At 25.4% G+C, this 15552-nt stretch overlaps 6 protein-coding genes across 10 annotated transcripts; 3 read left to right on the top strand and 3 right to left on the bottom strand.

The window, feature by feature from the left end:
- Positions 1-147: 147 nt before the first annotated feature.
- LOC124422168 (DNA repair protein XRCC2) lies at positions 148-1133 on the top strand. Its single transcript, XM_046958240.1, has one exon. It carries the CDS (start codon positions 291-293, stop codon positions 1110-1112), a length of 822 nt encoding a protein of 273 aa, XP_046814196.1. The 5' UTR covers positions 148-290; the 3' UTR covers positions 1113-1133.
- LOC124422163 (sec1 family domain-containing protein 2-like) lies at positions 1065-4046 on the bottom strand. 2 transcript variants are annotated; one of them, XM_046958226.1, is made up of 10 exons: positions 3611-4046; positions 3295-3537; positions 2931-3209; positions 2669-2854; positions 2347-2604; positions 2137-2265; positions 1828-2056; positions 1632-1740; positions 1409-1552; positions 1065-1348 (listed from the first exon to the last, which is right to left on the bottom strand). In XM_046958226.1, the coding sequence occupies exons 1-10, from the start codon at positions 3806-3808 to the stop codon at positions 1135-1137; spliced, it is 1989 nt and encodes a 662-aa protein (XP_046814182.1). In that variant the 5' UTR covers positions 3809-4046; the 3' UTR covers positions 1065-1134. The 2 variants fall into 2 exon arrangements, with proteins under 2 accessions (XP_046814182.1, XP_046814183.1); XM_046958227.1 differs by having other exon boundaries at positions 3685-3826.
- A 112-nt stretch (positions 4047-4158) lies between these two features.
- Positions 4159-7865, top strand: LOC124422162 (ankyrin repeat domain-containing protein 11-like). Its single transcript, XM_046958224.1, has 7 exons — positions 4159-4340; positions 4449-4610; positions 4683-4912; positions 5017-6454; positions 6607-6708; positions 6777-6829; positions 6938-7865. Exons 1-7 carry the CDS (start codon positions 4261-4263, stop codon positions 7753-7755), a joined length of 2883 nt encoding a protein of 960 aa, XP_046814180.1. The 5' UTR covers positions 4159-4260; the 3' UTR covers positions 7756-7865.
- Positions 7866-8012: 147 nt separating this feature from the next.
- LOC124421666 (39S ribosomal protein L42, mitochondrial) lies at positions 8013-8707 on the bottom strand. Its single transcript, XM_046957113.1, has 2 exons — positions 8568-8707; positions 8013-8455 (listed from the first exon to the last, which is right to left on the bottom strand). The coding sequence occupies exon 2, from the start codon at positions 8453-8455 to the stop codon at positions 8105-8107; it is 351 nt and encodes a 116-aa protein (XP_046813069.1). The 5' UTR covers positions 8568-8707; the 3' UTR covers positions 8013-8104.
- Positions 8708-9652: 945 nt separating this feature from the next.
- On the bottom strand, positions 9653-12690 carry LOC124421665 (cell cycle control protein 50A). 4 transcript variants are annotated; one of them, XM_046957110.1, is made up of 5 exons: positions 12559-12690; positions 12025-12135; positions 11087-11911; positions 10845-11010; positions 9653-9914 (listed from the first exon to the last, which is right to left on the bottom strand). In XM_046957110.1, exons 2-5 carry the CDS (start codon positions 12074-12076, stop codon positions 9869-9871), a joined length of 1089 nt encoding a protein of 362 aa, XP_046813066.1. In that variant the 5' UTR covers positions 12077-12135; positions 12559-12690; the 3' UTR covers positions 9653-9868. The 4 variants fall into 4 exon arrangements, with proteins under 4 accessions (XP_046813066.1, XP_046813065.1, XP_046813067.1 ...); XM_046957111.1 differs by lacking the exon at positions 12559-12690 and adding an exon at positions 10568-10624 and having other exon boundaries at positions 9782-9914; positions 12025-12241; XM_046957109.1 differs by lacking the exon at positions 12559-12690 and having other exon boundaries at positions 12025-12240.
- Positions 12691-15531, top strand: LOC124421664 (leukotriene A-4 hydrolase). Its single transcript, XM_046957108.1, has 10 exons — positions 12691-12832; positions 12987-13099; positions 13225-13379; positions 13438-13549; positions 13637-13705; positions 13776-14049; positions 14122-14417; positions 14521-14775; positions 14841-15136; positions 15211-15531. Exons 1-10 carry the CDS (start codon positions 12790-12792, stop codon positions 15452-15454), a joined length of 1857 nt encoding a protein of 618 aa, XP_046813064.1. The 5' UTR covers positions 12691-12789; the 3' UTR covers positions 15455-15531.
- The last annotated feature ends 21 nt before the right edge of the window (positions 15532-15552 follow it).

Here is a 15552-nt window from a genome sequence, read left to right as displayed (position 1 = left end):
GTTGGCGCAATCAGTTGTCTTATAATCTGGTCAAAGATTAGCACTTGTAAGCGCCAATCATCGATAGTGTTGTGTAGAATGTGTTCGCTAATTGGTGCATACATTTTGATTCTTCAGGAAATGGAAAAGGCTGTATTTTCATATAAATATAACTTCATGTATCATAGATTTCTTGTGATAAAAAAAAAAAAAAAAAAACACAAAAATGATAATAAAAAGAAATTTGAATATAAAGTATCATCGTGATTAATTAATACCTAAGACGATAAATAATAGAACATATAATTACAATGCAATCAAATCTCGAAAGTGGATTGCAATTAATTACAAGGTTAAGAAAAAATCTATGTGTTTCAGAGTTTGACGACACTCTTTTTTTTAACGGATTAAAAAATACGGACATTATAGAAATAACTGGAGATGTATCCAGTGGAAAATCACTTTTGTTAGCGAACATTCTTGCCAAGTGCATACTTCCTAATAGGTACGACGACATTCATGTTAAAGGTCTTGCAGCTTCAGCAATATTAATAAATACTGATTGTCATTTTCAAATATCAAAATTAGTTAAAATAATGACGACGATTGTGACTGATGTATATAAATCCATTGATATAAAGAAAGTAAATAATGAAACGATAAATAAAATTGTTAATGATGTGCTCGATAATTTAATTATAATTAATTGTTATGGAAATGATCAATTTCTATTAACATTACATACATTGGAAAGTATATTATTTTGCAATGAAAAGATTGTAATTTTGGCAATCGATAGTATATCAGCATATTATTGGCAAAACAGAGAAAATAATGATATTAAGTCTCTAGATACCTACGTGATAAATTTAATAAAACTTATTCGAGCAACCACATCTCAATACAATGTTATAACGATTTATACAAGACCAAGTGCATTGACTATAAATGATATTAAGTCCGTAAAATTTATTACTACAAATATTTTAAAAGAATTAAATTATATTATTCGCTTATTTAAAAATAATGATTCAGAAAAACATTTGTGCTTAATAGAGTCAAAAAAAGAAACAAGAACTATCAGCTTTATGATTAATACTGGTATTATTAAGTGGATAACAGAAAGAGATTAATTAAATATTTACATTTATAAATTTAATCTTTTATTCCCATTAAAAGGACTTCATTTACTATGTCTGATGGATTTAATAATCGAGATCCTGCTAGTGTTATGGAACAATTTGTTTTATATAAGGACATTATCTCTTGAACTTTCCTACTTTCTTCCGGTGTAATACCACCAACAACATATATTAATATCCATGGGTTATCTGCAGGATGATGTTCTGTTTTGCTTTTCGAAAAAAGGCTATAACATAATAGTTTAGATATTATTTGATCATAGGTGAAGTATATTATATATACTTACTTGAAACTAATACTGGAATGCATTGATGTTGCGTGTAGATCATGAATTTTAGGTCTCTTTGGATTTATTATATCTTTAACTAATTGTTCTAATATACCAATATATTGAACCATTTCACTAGGATGAGGATCAGATACCAGAGATCTGTAATATAACAGAATTTAATTTATTCAATAGAATGTTTTGCCAAAATTGAGAAATGATTTGGTTTTAATGAAATTACATATAATTGCGCAATCCTTCTCGTTTTTTTGCTATATCATGTAGCATGGTGATAAAATGTTTTGCTGTCTTTATTGATATCTCTTTTGCAGATTCATCATCTGTGACTCCTAAATTAAATGATATTTTTTAAAGTATCTTAAAACACGGGGATATAATTACTATTATTCTAATGAAAATTTGTTATTGATACAAACCTAATAACAATAAAATTTGTTGGTAAACTCCATTTGTAATATCTGTACTTTCATTAAAAACTTTCATGTCTTCATAGAAAGCTATAGAAAGGGATTCTTCTAAAAGCTGTTCTTGAGCAGGTGAAAAATGTATTTCTGTACCAGCAAGGGCATAAACATATATTAACAAAGCAAGAAGATTTTCAGTATCTAATTTTCTATCGTGTCGTGTTCTTATGATGTTGCTTAGCTAAAATGGATTTCATTTTATTTTTTATGTGTTCTGATAGTTTTGTAAATTAATTTAATCAAGAATAACTTAATAATTACTTGTGTTAATACACTTGAAGAATCTCTACTGACTGCTACATTTTGTGATATCAATTTTTCGATACTAAGAAGCAACTCTATCTGCATATTTTTATCTGATTTCAGTGACTGCACAATTGCCCAAATTATCTGAAAGTTCATAATAATAAAAATTATTTATTAAGTTTTTAAGCATATTTTAAGCCCTATTAATATTAAAAATTACATCACTTGTAATTGTTTGCTGGATTCTAATGTAGAATATATCTCATTTTTATCCTGAAATTTGTACATTTGCTTTTCTAAACTATGGACAGAAACTCTTGTAGTTATTTTAGATTTAGGACTTCCTTTTGATGTTAAAATACTTTGAAGTAAATGATTTGCAGTTACAAGGACAGCTTGCTGTTTCTTTGAGATCAAGATGTCAATCAAATTTTTATCAGTAGTTGCTAAGCATCCTGGTATTTCAATAAATGGTGCATCTATCTTAAAAAATAATATCGATAATATGTGATATAATGACAGAATAAGCAAATATTCATATATTTACCATTGATTCACAAACGACCGGATTCATATTTACTGCAATATCATTGGTGTGGTTAGGCAAATGTGGTAAAATACATAACATCCTTGACAGAACTGAATTCGTATCATGACTAGTAACTGCACTTAAATCTAATGTTCTATCAATTAAAATTAAAGATATTCTGGACCCAGATGCTCCATTTAGTTTCTAATATAAAATTTAGTAACTCACACATATAAACGTGGAATTATTATCTTTTATATTTGATAAATTATATACTCACAGATCTACGTTTGATTGCTGCAGGTAAATTCTTTAATGTTTCTGCTATATAATCACTACATTTACCGATCGAATATATGTCTTCTATAATATCCAAGTGATGAAACAAGCTTTCCAAAGAGCTTACAAAATGATTTATATACAATTCTGTTTCTTTAATTTTATTAGCATCAGGTATAAGAATTGGTGGCATTAAATTTGCAAATGGTGGAGTAGTAAATAAACTTCTGGTTAGAAGACTTATAAAAATGGGAACATAAATGATTTCTATGGAAATATTCTATAAAATAACATTTAGTTAATATAATATATATTTTCATAAAGTTGAGAAGTAATTTGTACATGAAATATCTCAAAAAAATTACCTGCAAGGGATTTTTAGAATTTATGAAACTTTGTAAATCCTCTTTCATTTTTGTGTAATTCTTTATTTCTTTATTTGATATATTATTATCGTAATTCATTGTTCTATAGTGTACAGTAGTGATAATAGTATAATTTTTAAATTCATTTCGTTCCATTATCATTTTAATAATATATTCATAAAAATTTGCATAAGCAGAAGTGGAAATAATCACAGCTTTTCCATCATTATTATCCTTTACATTCTACATGAAAATATTCCAACAAATATATTTATGTCAATCTTATTTTCATTGTTCTATACAAATATATACGTACACGTAAACTATAGGTAGCTAATTCATGTACAGAAAATGCTCCTGCAGTTTTTAATACAAGATATCCTTGATCACCTGTATGCCAGTGAAGACATTCTGTTGCTGCAGAATCTATAAAAACAACAGCTTCATGTACCTCCATAAAAATATTCTTCCAACATTTATGTGTAAATTCTTCTACTTCATCAATGAAATTCATTTTGATTCCCTTATGTAAATACTTGTGTGTCACTTTCTTTTCTTTATTATTACAGATCTGTCAAATCTGTTTAAATTGCACAAAATAACTTTTATTTTATCATATATTTATTTATATATGTATATAATTAAAGAAATAACAAAATCTATATCATCGAATCATTAATTGTATTATTATTCACAATAATTTTCACAATAAAAAAGTTTTTCACAATATTCTTCTTAATTCTCATGTTTGTTAAACATTTATTACTTGCTGTCGGTAATTTGACTGATAATTTTGAATAAAATAATAAACACTAGAGGCGCTTCCATCTATAAGACTTGTAATACTTGAAGTTAGCTGCTTATAATGTAAGCACCAATCGCATACTTTGACCAGTTGAAGTTTAAAAGTTATTATTTATATTATTATATGTTATTTTTTAAGTAATTATAATATTTCAAATAAAAATGTTAGCTACGCCAAAAAATAAAGGGGACCTATTTTTGGCTTCTTCACTTTGCGATGGTCTTGAAGATACAAATATAAAGTGAAGTACAATATTTTTATTATAAATATTTGATGTACAAGTTTATAATTAACATAAGTGAATACAATTATCTTTTAATTTAATATTTACGTACTTAATTTATTATAGACAAGTGACAACTCTTATATTGAATAAAGAGGCAGATCCTAATGTTTTAATTCCCACACATGGTATTACTCCGTTTCATTTAGTGATTGGCAATGATTCAGAAATATTTGCAGAAGAAGTAACAAAATTATTTTTACGACATGGTGGAAATCCTAATGTTAAGTAAGTATCAGTCAATTTGTGTAACATAGATTAAATAAAATAAATTCGAAATTTTCATATTTAATTCTATAGGTCTGTTGATGGATTAACACCTGTTCATGTTGCCGCTGCTTGGGGTAGAATACGTATTTTAGAGTTACTGTTATCAAATGGTGGTGATCCTTTACAGTTAGACGAGGAAGGTCAAAGTCCATTTCATTATGCATTTGATGGAAAGTATTATAAAGTTATTACACTTCTTGGAAAATATTGTGGTTATAATATAGATGAAGATGGAAAACCAAAATATAAATTATCATTAGGTAAACAAAGATATATTGTTACATATAATATTTGTATACAATTTTGGTTTATCGAAGGAGTTCCAAAATTTTATTAATAACTTTGTTTCTATTTTATGTTATAGATAAAATTGTCTTAAATAATGGTAATGCTGTAGCTGAATATATCATACCAAAAAATACTTCGTTAAATGTAAACTATAATGACTCAAGTAAAATGATTTTGAAATATTCTAATGAACATATATCTAACGATATAGATGACTCCTGTATGACTTCCATTGTATCATCTTTTCCATCAAAACAAGATTTAAAGAAAGATGAATTGGATTTTATGTTTGAAAAACTTTGCATTAATGAAAACGTTAAAAAGGAGAAAGTTCTCATTAGTGAAATTATTAATTCTCTTTCTACATCACTTACAAGTGATGCAACTATTAATGAAACCTTCTTAGATCATGTAAAACATGAGAAACAAAGTATGCCTACAAAAAGTTCACCTAAGAATTGTATTTTACCATTATTATCTTCAAGTCAAAAGACGAATTCTAAATTTAATTCTATAAAGTCAAAGAAAAAATATGTCACATCAAAATTCAAGCAAAAAGATTTATTATCGTATGATTTTAACGAACCACTAATTGAGTCTTGTAAATCTAAATCTACAAAAAAATCCAAGACAAATGTTCATAAATTACCTTTTATGTCATCGAGTATTTTAGATAATTCAATTATAAGTACTTCACCAAATTTTTATACTCCAATAAACAAAAGAAAAAGACAAAATATAGTAAAAACTTCGAATGTCGAAAGCTATTCTCCATCAAATAATCCTAGAAACAAATACATTAAATCCATTTTTACACCATATCCAAGGAAACAATATAAATCACCGATTTCTTGTGAATACAATGAGCAAAGAAAAGAAATGATTCAATCTACACCAAGAAGAAAGCAAAGGCATATTCAGACTTCTTGTAAAGATATGAAAAAATGTTATTATCCATATACGAGAAATGGAGATAAAAAAAAGAATTCTGCATTAGAACATTCAGACAAGACATTTAATCTTATTTCAAGTGATACTTCTATATTATCGTTATCACCAGACGATTCATATTTTCCTAAACAGAAAAATAATGAAAGATATGTGGATAAACGATTTGCTGTGAAATTACATGAAGGCAAATATGATGAAAACATAAATGTTTTATCTTATGATGATACTTCTACTATTTTAACCAATTCTGATAATCCAACAATATCTTCAAATATTTTACAATCTTTAACGGATTTAGAAAGCACAAATATTATTAACAATAATAATCAACATGTAAAGAATAATGATCCTTATGAAATATATAATCATATACAATCATCAGCTACATGTGCGGATTTGAAAAAGATGAAGGCACATAACTGTGTTTCTGAAATTGAAAAATATATGACAACAACATTAAATATTGAAAAACAAGTTTTATCAAATAATACAGAAATAAATGATTTACAGAATAGAAAACTAAATGAATATAATGTATTAGAACAAAGTATATCAATGTCAGGGTTAGTGTCTTATAATTATAATATGTAATGTCAAAGTATATAGAAAAATTTTAATAGAAATTGTTTTAATAGGGTAATAGTTAAACGCTTAGTTTTTTTTTTTTTTTTAACACATTAATCAATAATATGTAATAATATAATTACATTTTTAGGTCTTCTGCTTCATACATAAGTGTGGAAGAAGAATATAAGTATGAAGATCCAGAAAAAGGAATCATTTTACTAGAACGACGAAAATGTATCACTCCTGCCAGGTAAGAAAACATAGTAACTCTTTATGCTTTATTTTTTTTCATTATAATGTTTATGACTAAAATTTCAGCATTCAAGAAGATAACAAAGAAAATGAATTTAGTTTTAGCAAGAATAAAACAAGTATGTTCATAATATTTATAGAGAAATTCTTAAGATGTATACATTTTGAAAAGTTACTATTTAATGTCTTTTTTTTTTTTTTTTTTTTTTTTTTTTTTTTTTTTTTAGATATCTCATCATCTAATTTTCCATCTGAATTGCTTTTCATTGATGATCATATTCTTAGACAAAAGCTAACTGAATTAGGTGATATGCCTGGGCCAATTACTACTACCACAAGACACTTATATTTAAAACGTCTTGTTAATATACAAAATAAACAAATGTATACAACTTCGTCTTCTTTAAAAAATATTTCTAATGTAAATCAAATGAAATCATGGTTAGCATTTGGAGATTGGATAAATGATTTGAATTTATATAGGACAATTGAAACTGATGTATTTAAAGAATTCATTTCACCAGATCCATCTCGTAGATGGCGTGAAGGAACATCTAAAACCTCTTTTAATTATCTTTTATTGGATCCACGTATAACTCAGGATTTACCACATCGTGCTTTACAACTTTCCGAATCAGAGATTTGGATGACTTTTCTTTCTTCTATATTTTATATTGGGAAAGGTAAACGATCTAGACCCTATTCTCATCTTTATGACGCTTTTAACATATGGGTTTCAAAAGAACAAAATTTATTAAACAAAAAAATTAAACATATATTAGATATATGGAATGATGGCTATGGTGTTATATGTTTACATGTATTCCAAAACACAATTCCAGTAGAAGCATATACGCGAGAAGCAGTAATGATAGATGCATTAGGTATTGAACATTTAACAAATTGTAAAAATGGTGAATATTATGGTATTATAGCTACATGGAATTCGAGAGATAAATGTAGGTTTGGAAGATATTTGTTACATAAAGCATTACAAATTTTATTGCACGAAGGTGAAAGACAACTCTTTCCTGAACATTTATAAAAATGTAAAAAACTTTAAAGAAATTATTTTTGTTAGATGTGTATAAAGAAATTATAATAATTGTAAATAATCTGTCTACTTATAAGATTATATTATTACGTAACTCAAAGACTACATAAAAATTAATGTAAATGAAAATTGTATTGTGAAATTAAGTGCATGTATATAATTTAAATGTTGACTGATATTTTTTTATAGTTATAACATATTTATTAATTTATAAAAGATAATGTGCAATAATCAAATTAAAGAATACATTTGAAGATAATAATATATAATTTTATTTCTCGTAATAAAAGTAAATTAAAGAATATACACACAACATAAAGAGAGATCTAATTTTTATATTTTACAAGTATGGTCTATCAGGTTCAGTTTTTTTGGCTTTTTTATCTCTACTTCGAGGATACCATCTATGCTTAGTAGTAAAGGTTAATTTTGCTAATTCTGCAATGACATCATCTTGATTCTTTTGCTTGAAGACATCTTCAATATCTTTTTCACCGATTTTAAGTACTGCATTTGATATTGAAACTTCTTCTTCTATAGGCTTTGAGTATTCGTAAGGAAATCCTTGATCTGGATGCCAACAAATAATCATATCTTTATCAGTGAATACAACAACTTCTGGAGGTAATGTACTATAGCTAGGATACTTTCCACGCCATGTACGAATACCAATTCGTGCAATTGTGTTCATCTGTTAAATAAAAATATATTACTGCATAAAATTAATATAAATCTATGAAATTTATGTTACCGTATAAAACAATATAAATGATATTAAAAATATTTTATATTGCTTAATATACCTTGACAAAATTACGTTAAAATAGGTAATTTTCTTTTCTTGTTACTTCAATAAAAAAAAAAAAAACCTTTTAAAGATTTTTATGTTATAAGGAGAAAAGTTCCTTACATTCGGAACAGTTGATTATTGACTATGATTAAGAACATAACCTAACATTACGACAATGGCGCCAATATTTGACTTGTGCTCTTATAATTCGCAATTATTTTATAAATATGTAAAATTACCAAAGAACATTTAGGATTTATATATAAGAAAATCGTAATGCTTACATTTAGAAAATTTATTAATGCTTGTATTTTTATATCTGCATAAGTACATTAAAGCACGAACTTGTGAGTTTATTATAATGACAATAAAGACATACTTTCAATTAATACTAAAGATTCGTTTATTTAGAATAGTAATCGCGTCTTTGTTTAGATTCAAAGACATAAATAAAATGCTAAATTCAATAGTTTCTTCTATAGATAAGGCACATACTATTTTTTTAATATTTGAAATTGTACAAGTTAAAAATGCTTATGAACAATAATTTATGCTACTAATTATTTATGAAAATAATATGTAGGTATGGAAAAATTGCATTATTGCAACTTTATAAATTTTCAAGATTATTATTGATTGGAATAAGATCTTAAATCAGAAGGAAAACAATTTACTTCTAAAATCTATGTTCTTTGGATAAAATTTGTCACTTATAATTTTTGTTATTTTACTTAGAGTTACATATATATATATATATATATATATATATATATATATATATATATATATATATATATATATATATATATATATATATATATGTATGTATATATATATAGAACATCTTTCAAATAGTTATATCTTAGTATTATTTACTCGCAATACTGACAAAAATAATACAAATATGTATTACTTATGAAATATGAAGAACTTAAAAATAAAATATTACATCAATAAATAAAAATATTAAGAAGAAACTAATTCTGATATAGCATTTGGTATAAAACACTCTCTATATAAATCTCTAAAATTCATAACATATAATACAAAATAACTATTTCGTGTAATATTAGTGATAATAATTGATGTACACAAAAATGTGTTTTCATTAATTACACCTTTTCGTTGTTACTAATATAAAGTAATTTATAACATCTTAACTTTTATAAAAATCAATTTTTTTTACTATATTAAAACTGTAATGTTTCTTTTAACTGCAGGACCAGATACGACAAAATTATATATTTATATCTCATTATAGAGGTAGTTAGCCCAACACAATTCAATAAATATTGTTTTTAAATCCAGTTACTCTTACTGATATTCTGTAGTTGGATTCACATCAATCATCTCAGTTGTGCTAAAAAAAGAATTCTACCATAAATATTTGTATTATTTATATAAAAAAATTAGTTTAAAATATAATTACAGCAAATGCATACATGATGCATAAAAAAAGAATAAGAAACTGTATTAAAATTATAAAAAAAAAATATGCTAAGAGTAATATATATCTAATATTTTATACATATTAATACAAAATAAAAAATAATCTTAATCTTCTAAATAATAAAGATTATATGTTTTTACCAATATGTTATAATACTTGACCTAAATTTTTAAATAACTTAGCAATAAATATAAATAATGATATAATCACATTTCAGAAATGATTGACATGCTTTTATAAGTAGATTATTTTAAATTAATGCAAATTGCTTCAATTATATTTAAATATAATATGAATGTTTGAAATGAAATATATACATAAATAATAACAAACTGAAATATTAAATGACATTCAACAATCACATGCATTTTTTTCATCTATTAAATTGCATGCTACTAAATCTGTATAAAAATAAAATAGCTTGTTTTATAAGACATTCCGAATTATAAAGACAGTACAATACATTTAATAATACATTTTTATAAAAAGAAAAGATATAAAATGCATACTTCGATTGATCAAATTACACTGGACAAACATAACACAACTTTACAAACACTTACAAGAACAATTATGGTGCCTTAAACATATTTTCTTGTTGTCGTCTTTACATTAGTTTGCTGTATAACATTATATAATGATTCATTGTCAATAACAATTGTATATATTTTTTTTTTATTCTCTAAAAATGTTTACTGTTCAATAGAATATTACTATTAATCTTAATATATTGGAAAAATTGATTCCTTAACATTCAATTATTCAAAAATATAGACAATTTTCATTTAAAAAAAAAATAAAATCAGATTTCAAATTGATTTATACTATAATAATTCTTACCTCTTGGAATATTTTATATGTATGATTGATAATGCTATTCCAAGTACTAAGCAAATACATCCAACCACTATGTACGCAATACCAAGAAATGGATTTTTTCCACCCAAAAGTGACGTTGTGCTTAGAATCATTCTTTTGGTACCATCAAAAGAAGACACTGAATATGCTAAAATAAAATATGTATATGAATATATATATATAAAATAAAAACATGTTTCCTTTATAAAAAGAAATTTCCATACAATATTTAACTCTGAGTGTATAATTTCCTGCAAGTAAGCCTTCAGTAAAACCTTCAACAGAATGATCAACTCTACGGTATAATTTTCTAAATGTTGGTAAAGCAGCAGTTCTCATCCATACAATGAGATCTTCATTTTGAAATCCATTATTACTTGCATTATGTGGATCTAAGTCATAGATATGTTTGTCCCAATTTTTTGGTTTGGCAAATCTCTCGGAAGAAAATATTTCTCTTAAATCACCTTCTGGATTTTTAAATTTGATATTTTTATCAGAAGGCCATGCTATGCCAGTTTTTAATAATGGTACATCTTTTCGATTTCTTTCAGAATGTAATGTTAATTCATCACTAAAGAGAGAATTGGCTATAGCTCCACATGGAACTATTGGTTTCGTAATATTATGTTCATTAACTTCATATGCAAATGGTTTACAATCACCAGATACTTCATCTGATAATATTCCTAATAATTGATTATCATCCCTAGATTTAACATATCGACGATGATTCTGATAGAAGTTTGTTAAGCCATAATACATATAAACTTCTCCGTCAAAATCCGTAGATAATACAAAATTTATTTCACAATAACAAGCATTTTTTGGATTTTGTGCAATTATATCTATACATCTTTTACCATCAGTACTATTAGAATTACAATAGGTATAATCTATCGTTTGTTCTTTTACTTTATCAGAAAAGTATAATAATCCAATTCCAACTGGTATAAATGCAACTCCTATTACAAAAAATGTTGGTAAAACAGTTCCAGCAGTAAGAATAGGTTGCCAAGCAGGTAAACGTTGCTGTTTGAATGCGCTATCTGTCAAAAATAGTAGACATATATCAAAAGATGACATAATGAAATGAATATTTTTCATCAATATTAATGCAACATAATTTTCATAAATATTAATGCAAAATTACAATTCTTACCTGATGGCTTTTTTGTTTTAGGTAATGAACTACTATCACTCATCGGTGTCATAATTCCTCAATATAAGTAAAACGATAAAGTTTTATATTTCGATATCTTCGTCTTCTTCCCTTAAATAATTATAAGTAACATTAGTTTGACAATTCTATACACTCAATTATCATCATTTGTAAACTAAACAATCATGAAGTTCAGAGTTTCTAGAATCGACAAATGCTTTCTAGCTAGTGAATGATTAAAAAACTCTAAACGAATGTTAACTATAGGGAATTTTTTATTAATAATTGGTAATAATTGCAATAAATTTTTTATTAATTTGTGACACATGACGAATATAAAAAAGAGATAGCGTAGTAGACATAGGTGATAAGTATTCAAAAGTAATATGTGTTTGTAATTTTTATGAAATGCAAGAAATTATAACCTCATAAAAAGAAATATACATATATAATAAGAAATATATATATATATATATATATATATATATATATATACATATAATATGTATACAAATATATATACATAAATAGTACCTTTCGAAGAATAATACTATGTGAACACTATATAAAATAATTTGGATAGTTCACTAATATTTCTGATAAAAATGGATATACTTTATCTTTAATGATAAACAAAATCTAAGAAATTTATCTCTGTTACACTGCGCATGTCATTTAATAGAATCCGTGACTTGTAACATCGTCATTGTAATTTCATAAAAATCTATTTAAATATTTGTTTATAATTTAATATACATATTTAAAATGGCTTTAAGTGAAAATGATCCAAATTCATTTTCTAGACCAGGTATTTCATATTTGTATTTTATCATTAATTATATAGTATATTATAATAAATATGTTTGATGCATATCATTATAAAAATTGGATAAAATATAAAAATTAATATTTACACATATATAATATTTTTATTGGCAATAATTATAAATAAATATTTACAGATTTAGCAGTTGTAACCCATATTCATCTAGAGTTAAATGTTGATTTTGATAGAAAAGTTCTGTCAGGTAAAGCAATTCTGGACATAGAAAAAAAAGGAGCTACGAATACAGTGGTAAGAAATTAATCGAATTATCCCTTTCTATTACTTTTCTATCTTTTATGTCATATTGTATACATATACATATATATATATATATATATATATAAAATATTAATTGTACCATATTAAATGTTTAGATTTTAGATAATCGTAATCTTATTATATTATCAGTTATAAATGTTGATAATGGATCTACTTTGAATTATAAAGTAGAAAGTGATATTGGATATGGTTCTAAGTTTATTATTGAATTACCAACACCTGTAGATTCAACTAATGAAAATGATACAAGGTAATAATTAAATTATTTGTTTATAGTTTTATTATTAATTAAACAATTTCATCTTCAGATATAAAATTGAAATTAACTATGAGACATCATCAGATGCAACTGGTTTACAATGGTTGACACCAGAGCAAACAACTGGAGGAAAACATCCTTATCTATTTTCTCAGTGTGAGGTAAATATTTTATTTATATCTTAATTATTACAGAAAAAAAAATTTTTATTATATATATATATAAGCATATTGAATTATGTTATAAAGGCTATACATGCTAGATCTGTGCTTCCTTGTCAAGATACACCATCTGTCAAATTCACTTATTCTGCTAAGGTAAACAGATATTTAATATAATATAATATGAAAGTATGAATCTATTTAACAAATGCAGTAAATCATTTAGATATCAGCACCACAAGAGATGACAGTATTAATGTCTGCTTTATTAGATGATGTTACAAATAATGAAACAACGAAAATATATAGATTTCACCAACCTATTCCAGTACCATCGTACTTAATAGCTATTGCAGTTGGTGTATTAGCATCTAAAAAGATTGGTCCTAGAAGTACTGTCTGGGCTGAACAAGAATATATAGATCGCAGCGCATATGAATTTGCTGAAACTGAGACTATGTTACAAATTGCTGAACAAATATGTGGACCCTATGTGTGGGGTATAGTATTATTTTGTAAAAAATATATATTTTTAGTAATTGATTATTTTCATATAATATTATCTTCTATAGGTGTATATGACTTATTAGTGCTCCCACCAAGCTTTCCATTTGGGGGAATGGAAAATCCATGCCTAACATTTGTAACACCAACTCTTCTTGCTGGAGATCGTTCTCTAGCTAATGTAGTAGCTCATGAAATTGCACATAGTTGGACTGGGAATTTAGTAACTAATGCAAATTTTGAACATTTTTGGTTGAATGAAGGTTTCACTATGTTTGTTGAGAGAAAAATAAATGGAAGGATGTTTGGTGAAAAATATAGACAATTCAGTGCAATAAATGGACTTAAATCTTTGGAAGAATGTGTAAGTAAACTAAAATATTGATATATTAATTTATATATATTTGTTCAGAAAATATTAAATATAAGATATGAATATCATTTGTTATATAGAGATTTTTTTACAGATTGAAACACTTGGAAAATCAAATCAGATAACAAATTTAGTTCCAAGCTTAATAGGGATCAATCCTGATGATTCATTTTCAGTTGTACCTTATGAAAAAGGTCATACACTTTTATTTTATTTAGAGCAACTATTGGGTGGTTCAGACGTATTTGAACCCTTTTTAAAATCATATTTAAGTACATATGAATATAAAAGTATAGTTACTAATACTTGGAAGGAATATCTATACAAGTATTTTCCAAATAAGATTGAGGTAACAACATTATTGCACATTGCATTAAAAATAAAAAAATATTAAACACGAAATTTTTATTTTAGCTATTAGATTCAGTGGATTGGAATGCATGGTTTAATACACCTGGCATGCCACCAGTTATACCGAATTATGATAAAAGTTTAGCTATTGCCTGCACTGAATTAGCACAAAAATGGATTTCATGGGATGAAACTACTACATCACCTTTTGACAAAAATGACATACAAAATTTAACTGCAATTCAAAAGATAACATTTTTAGCTGAGTTACGTGCATCATCTACTATTTTGTCATTACAAAAACTTGAAACTATGCAAGATACATATGATTTTAATTCTATAAAGAATGCTGAAATAAGGTAAATTAAGTATAAAATTAATTAAGTGCGAAATAATAGATGTATTTTTTTTATTTATATTTTTGTATATCCAGATTTTTATGGCTACGTTTGTGTATAAAAAGTCGTTGGGCATCGAAAGTATCAGATGCTTTAGATTTTGCTACAGAACAAGGGCGATTGAAATTTGTTCGCCCGATATTTCGTGATCTTTACAAATGGAAGGAAATGCGTCAGACTGCGATCGATACATATTTAAAAAATAAAAATAAAATGATGTATGTTACTGCACATATGGTAGCTAAAGATCTTCACCTTAATGACTGCAAATTTATGTAATTTCTTCAATAATGTATTTTTATAATAAATAATTGGCTTTTCATATTCTGTGAGAATATGAATCTTTTTTAAAAATATATAGTTTTTCTTTTTTTCAT

Source organism: Vespa crabro, chromosome 2, assembly GCF_910589235.1.
Source record: "Vespa crabro chromosome 2, iyVesCrab1.2, whole genome shotgun sequence".
Taxonomy (NCBI): Eukaryota; Metazoa; Arthropoda; class Insecta; order Hymenoptera; family Vespidae; genus Vespa; species Vespa crabro.
This window is presented reverse-complemented; position numbering and strand designations above follow the sequence as displayed.

What these genes read in the sequence shown, in the direction of transcription:
- LOC124422168 (XM_046958240.1), top strand. Translation starts at nt 291, where the DNA reads ATGCAATCAAATCTCGAAAGTGGATTGCAATTAATTACAAGGTTAAGA.
- LOC124422163 (XM_046958226.1), bottom strand. Translation starts at nt 3,808, where the DNA reads ATGAATTTCATTGATGAAGTAGAAGAATTTACACATAAATGTTGGAAG. An exon ending in ATTCTAAAAATCCCTTGCAG is followed by an intron (nt 3,210 to 3,294) that starts GTAATTTTTTTG and finishes GTTATTTTATAG; the next exon opens with AATATTTCCATAGAAATCAT. An exon ending in CGGTCGTTTGTGAATCAATG is followed by an intron (nt 2,605 to 2,668) that starts GTAAATATATGA and finishes TTATTTTTTAAG; the next exon opens with ATAGATGCACCATTTATTGA.
- LOC124422162 (XM_046958224.1), top strand. Translation starts at nt 4,261, where the DNA reads ATGTTAGCTACGCCAAAAAATAAAGGGGACCTATTTTTGGCTTCTTCA. An exon ending in AAATGTATCACTCCTGCCAG is followed by an intron (nt 6,709 to 6,776) that starts GTAAGAAAACAT and finishes CTAAAATTTCAG; the next exon opens with CATTCAAGAAGATAACAAAG. An exon ending in TTTTAGCAAGAATAAAACAA is followed by an intron (nt 6,830 to 6,937) that starts GTATGTTCATAA and finishes TTTTTTTTTTAG; the next exon opens with ATATCTCATCATCTAATTTT.
- LOC124421666 (XM_046957113.1), bottom strand. Translation starts at nt 8,455, where the DNA reads ATGAACACAATTGCACGAATTGGTATTCGTACATGGCGTGGAAAGTAT.
- LOC124421665 (XM_046957110.1), bottom strand. Translation starts at nt 12,076, where the DNA reads ATGACACCGATGAGTGATAGTAGTTCATTACCTAAAACAAAAAAGCCA. An exon ending in TAAAACAAAAAAGCCATCAG is followed by an intron (nt 11,912 to 12,024) that starts GTAAGAATTGTA and finishes TATTTTTGACAG; the next exon opens with ATAGCGCATTCAAACAGCAA. An exon ending in TACACTCAGAGTTAAATATT is followed by an intron (nt 11,011 to 11,086) that starts GTATGGAAATTT and finishes ATTTTATTTTAG; the next exon opens with CATATTCAGTGTCTTCTTTT.
- LOC124421664 (XM_046957108.1), top strand. Translation starts at nt 12,790, where the DNA reads ATGGCTTTAAGTGAAAATGATCCAAATTCATTTTCTAGACCAG. An exon ending in ATGTGGACCCTATGTGTGGG is followed by an intron (nt 14,050 to 14,121) that starts GTATAGTATTAT and finishes TATCTTCTATAG; the next exon opens with GTGTATATGACTTATTAGTG. An exon ending in TTAAATCTTTGGAAGAATGT is followed by an intron (nt 14,418 to 14,520) that starts GTAAGTAAACTA and finishes ATTTTTTTACAG; the next exon opens with ATTGAAACACTTGGAAAATC.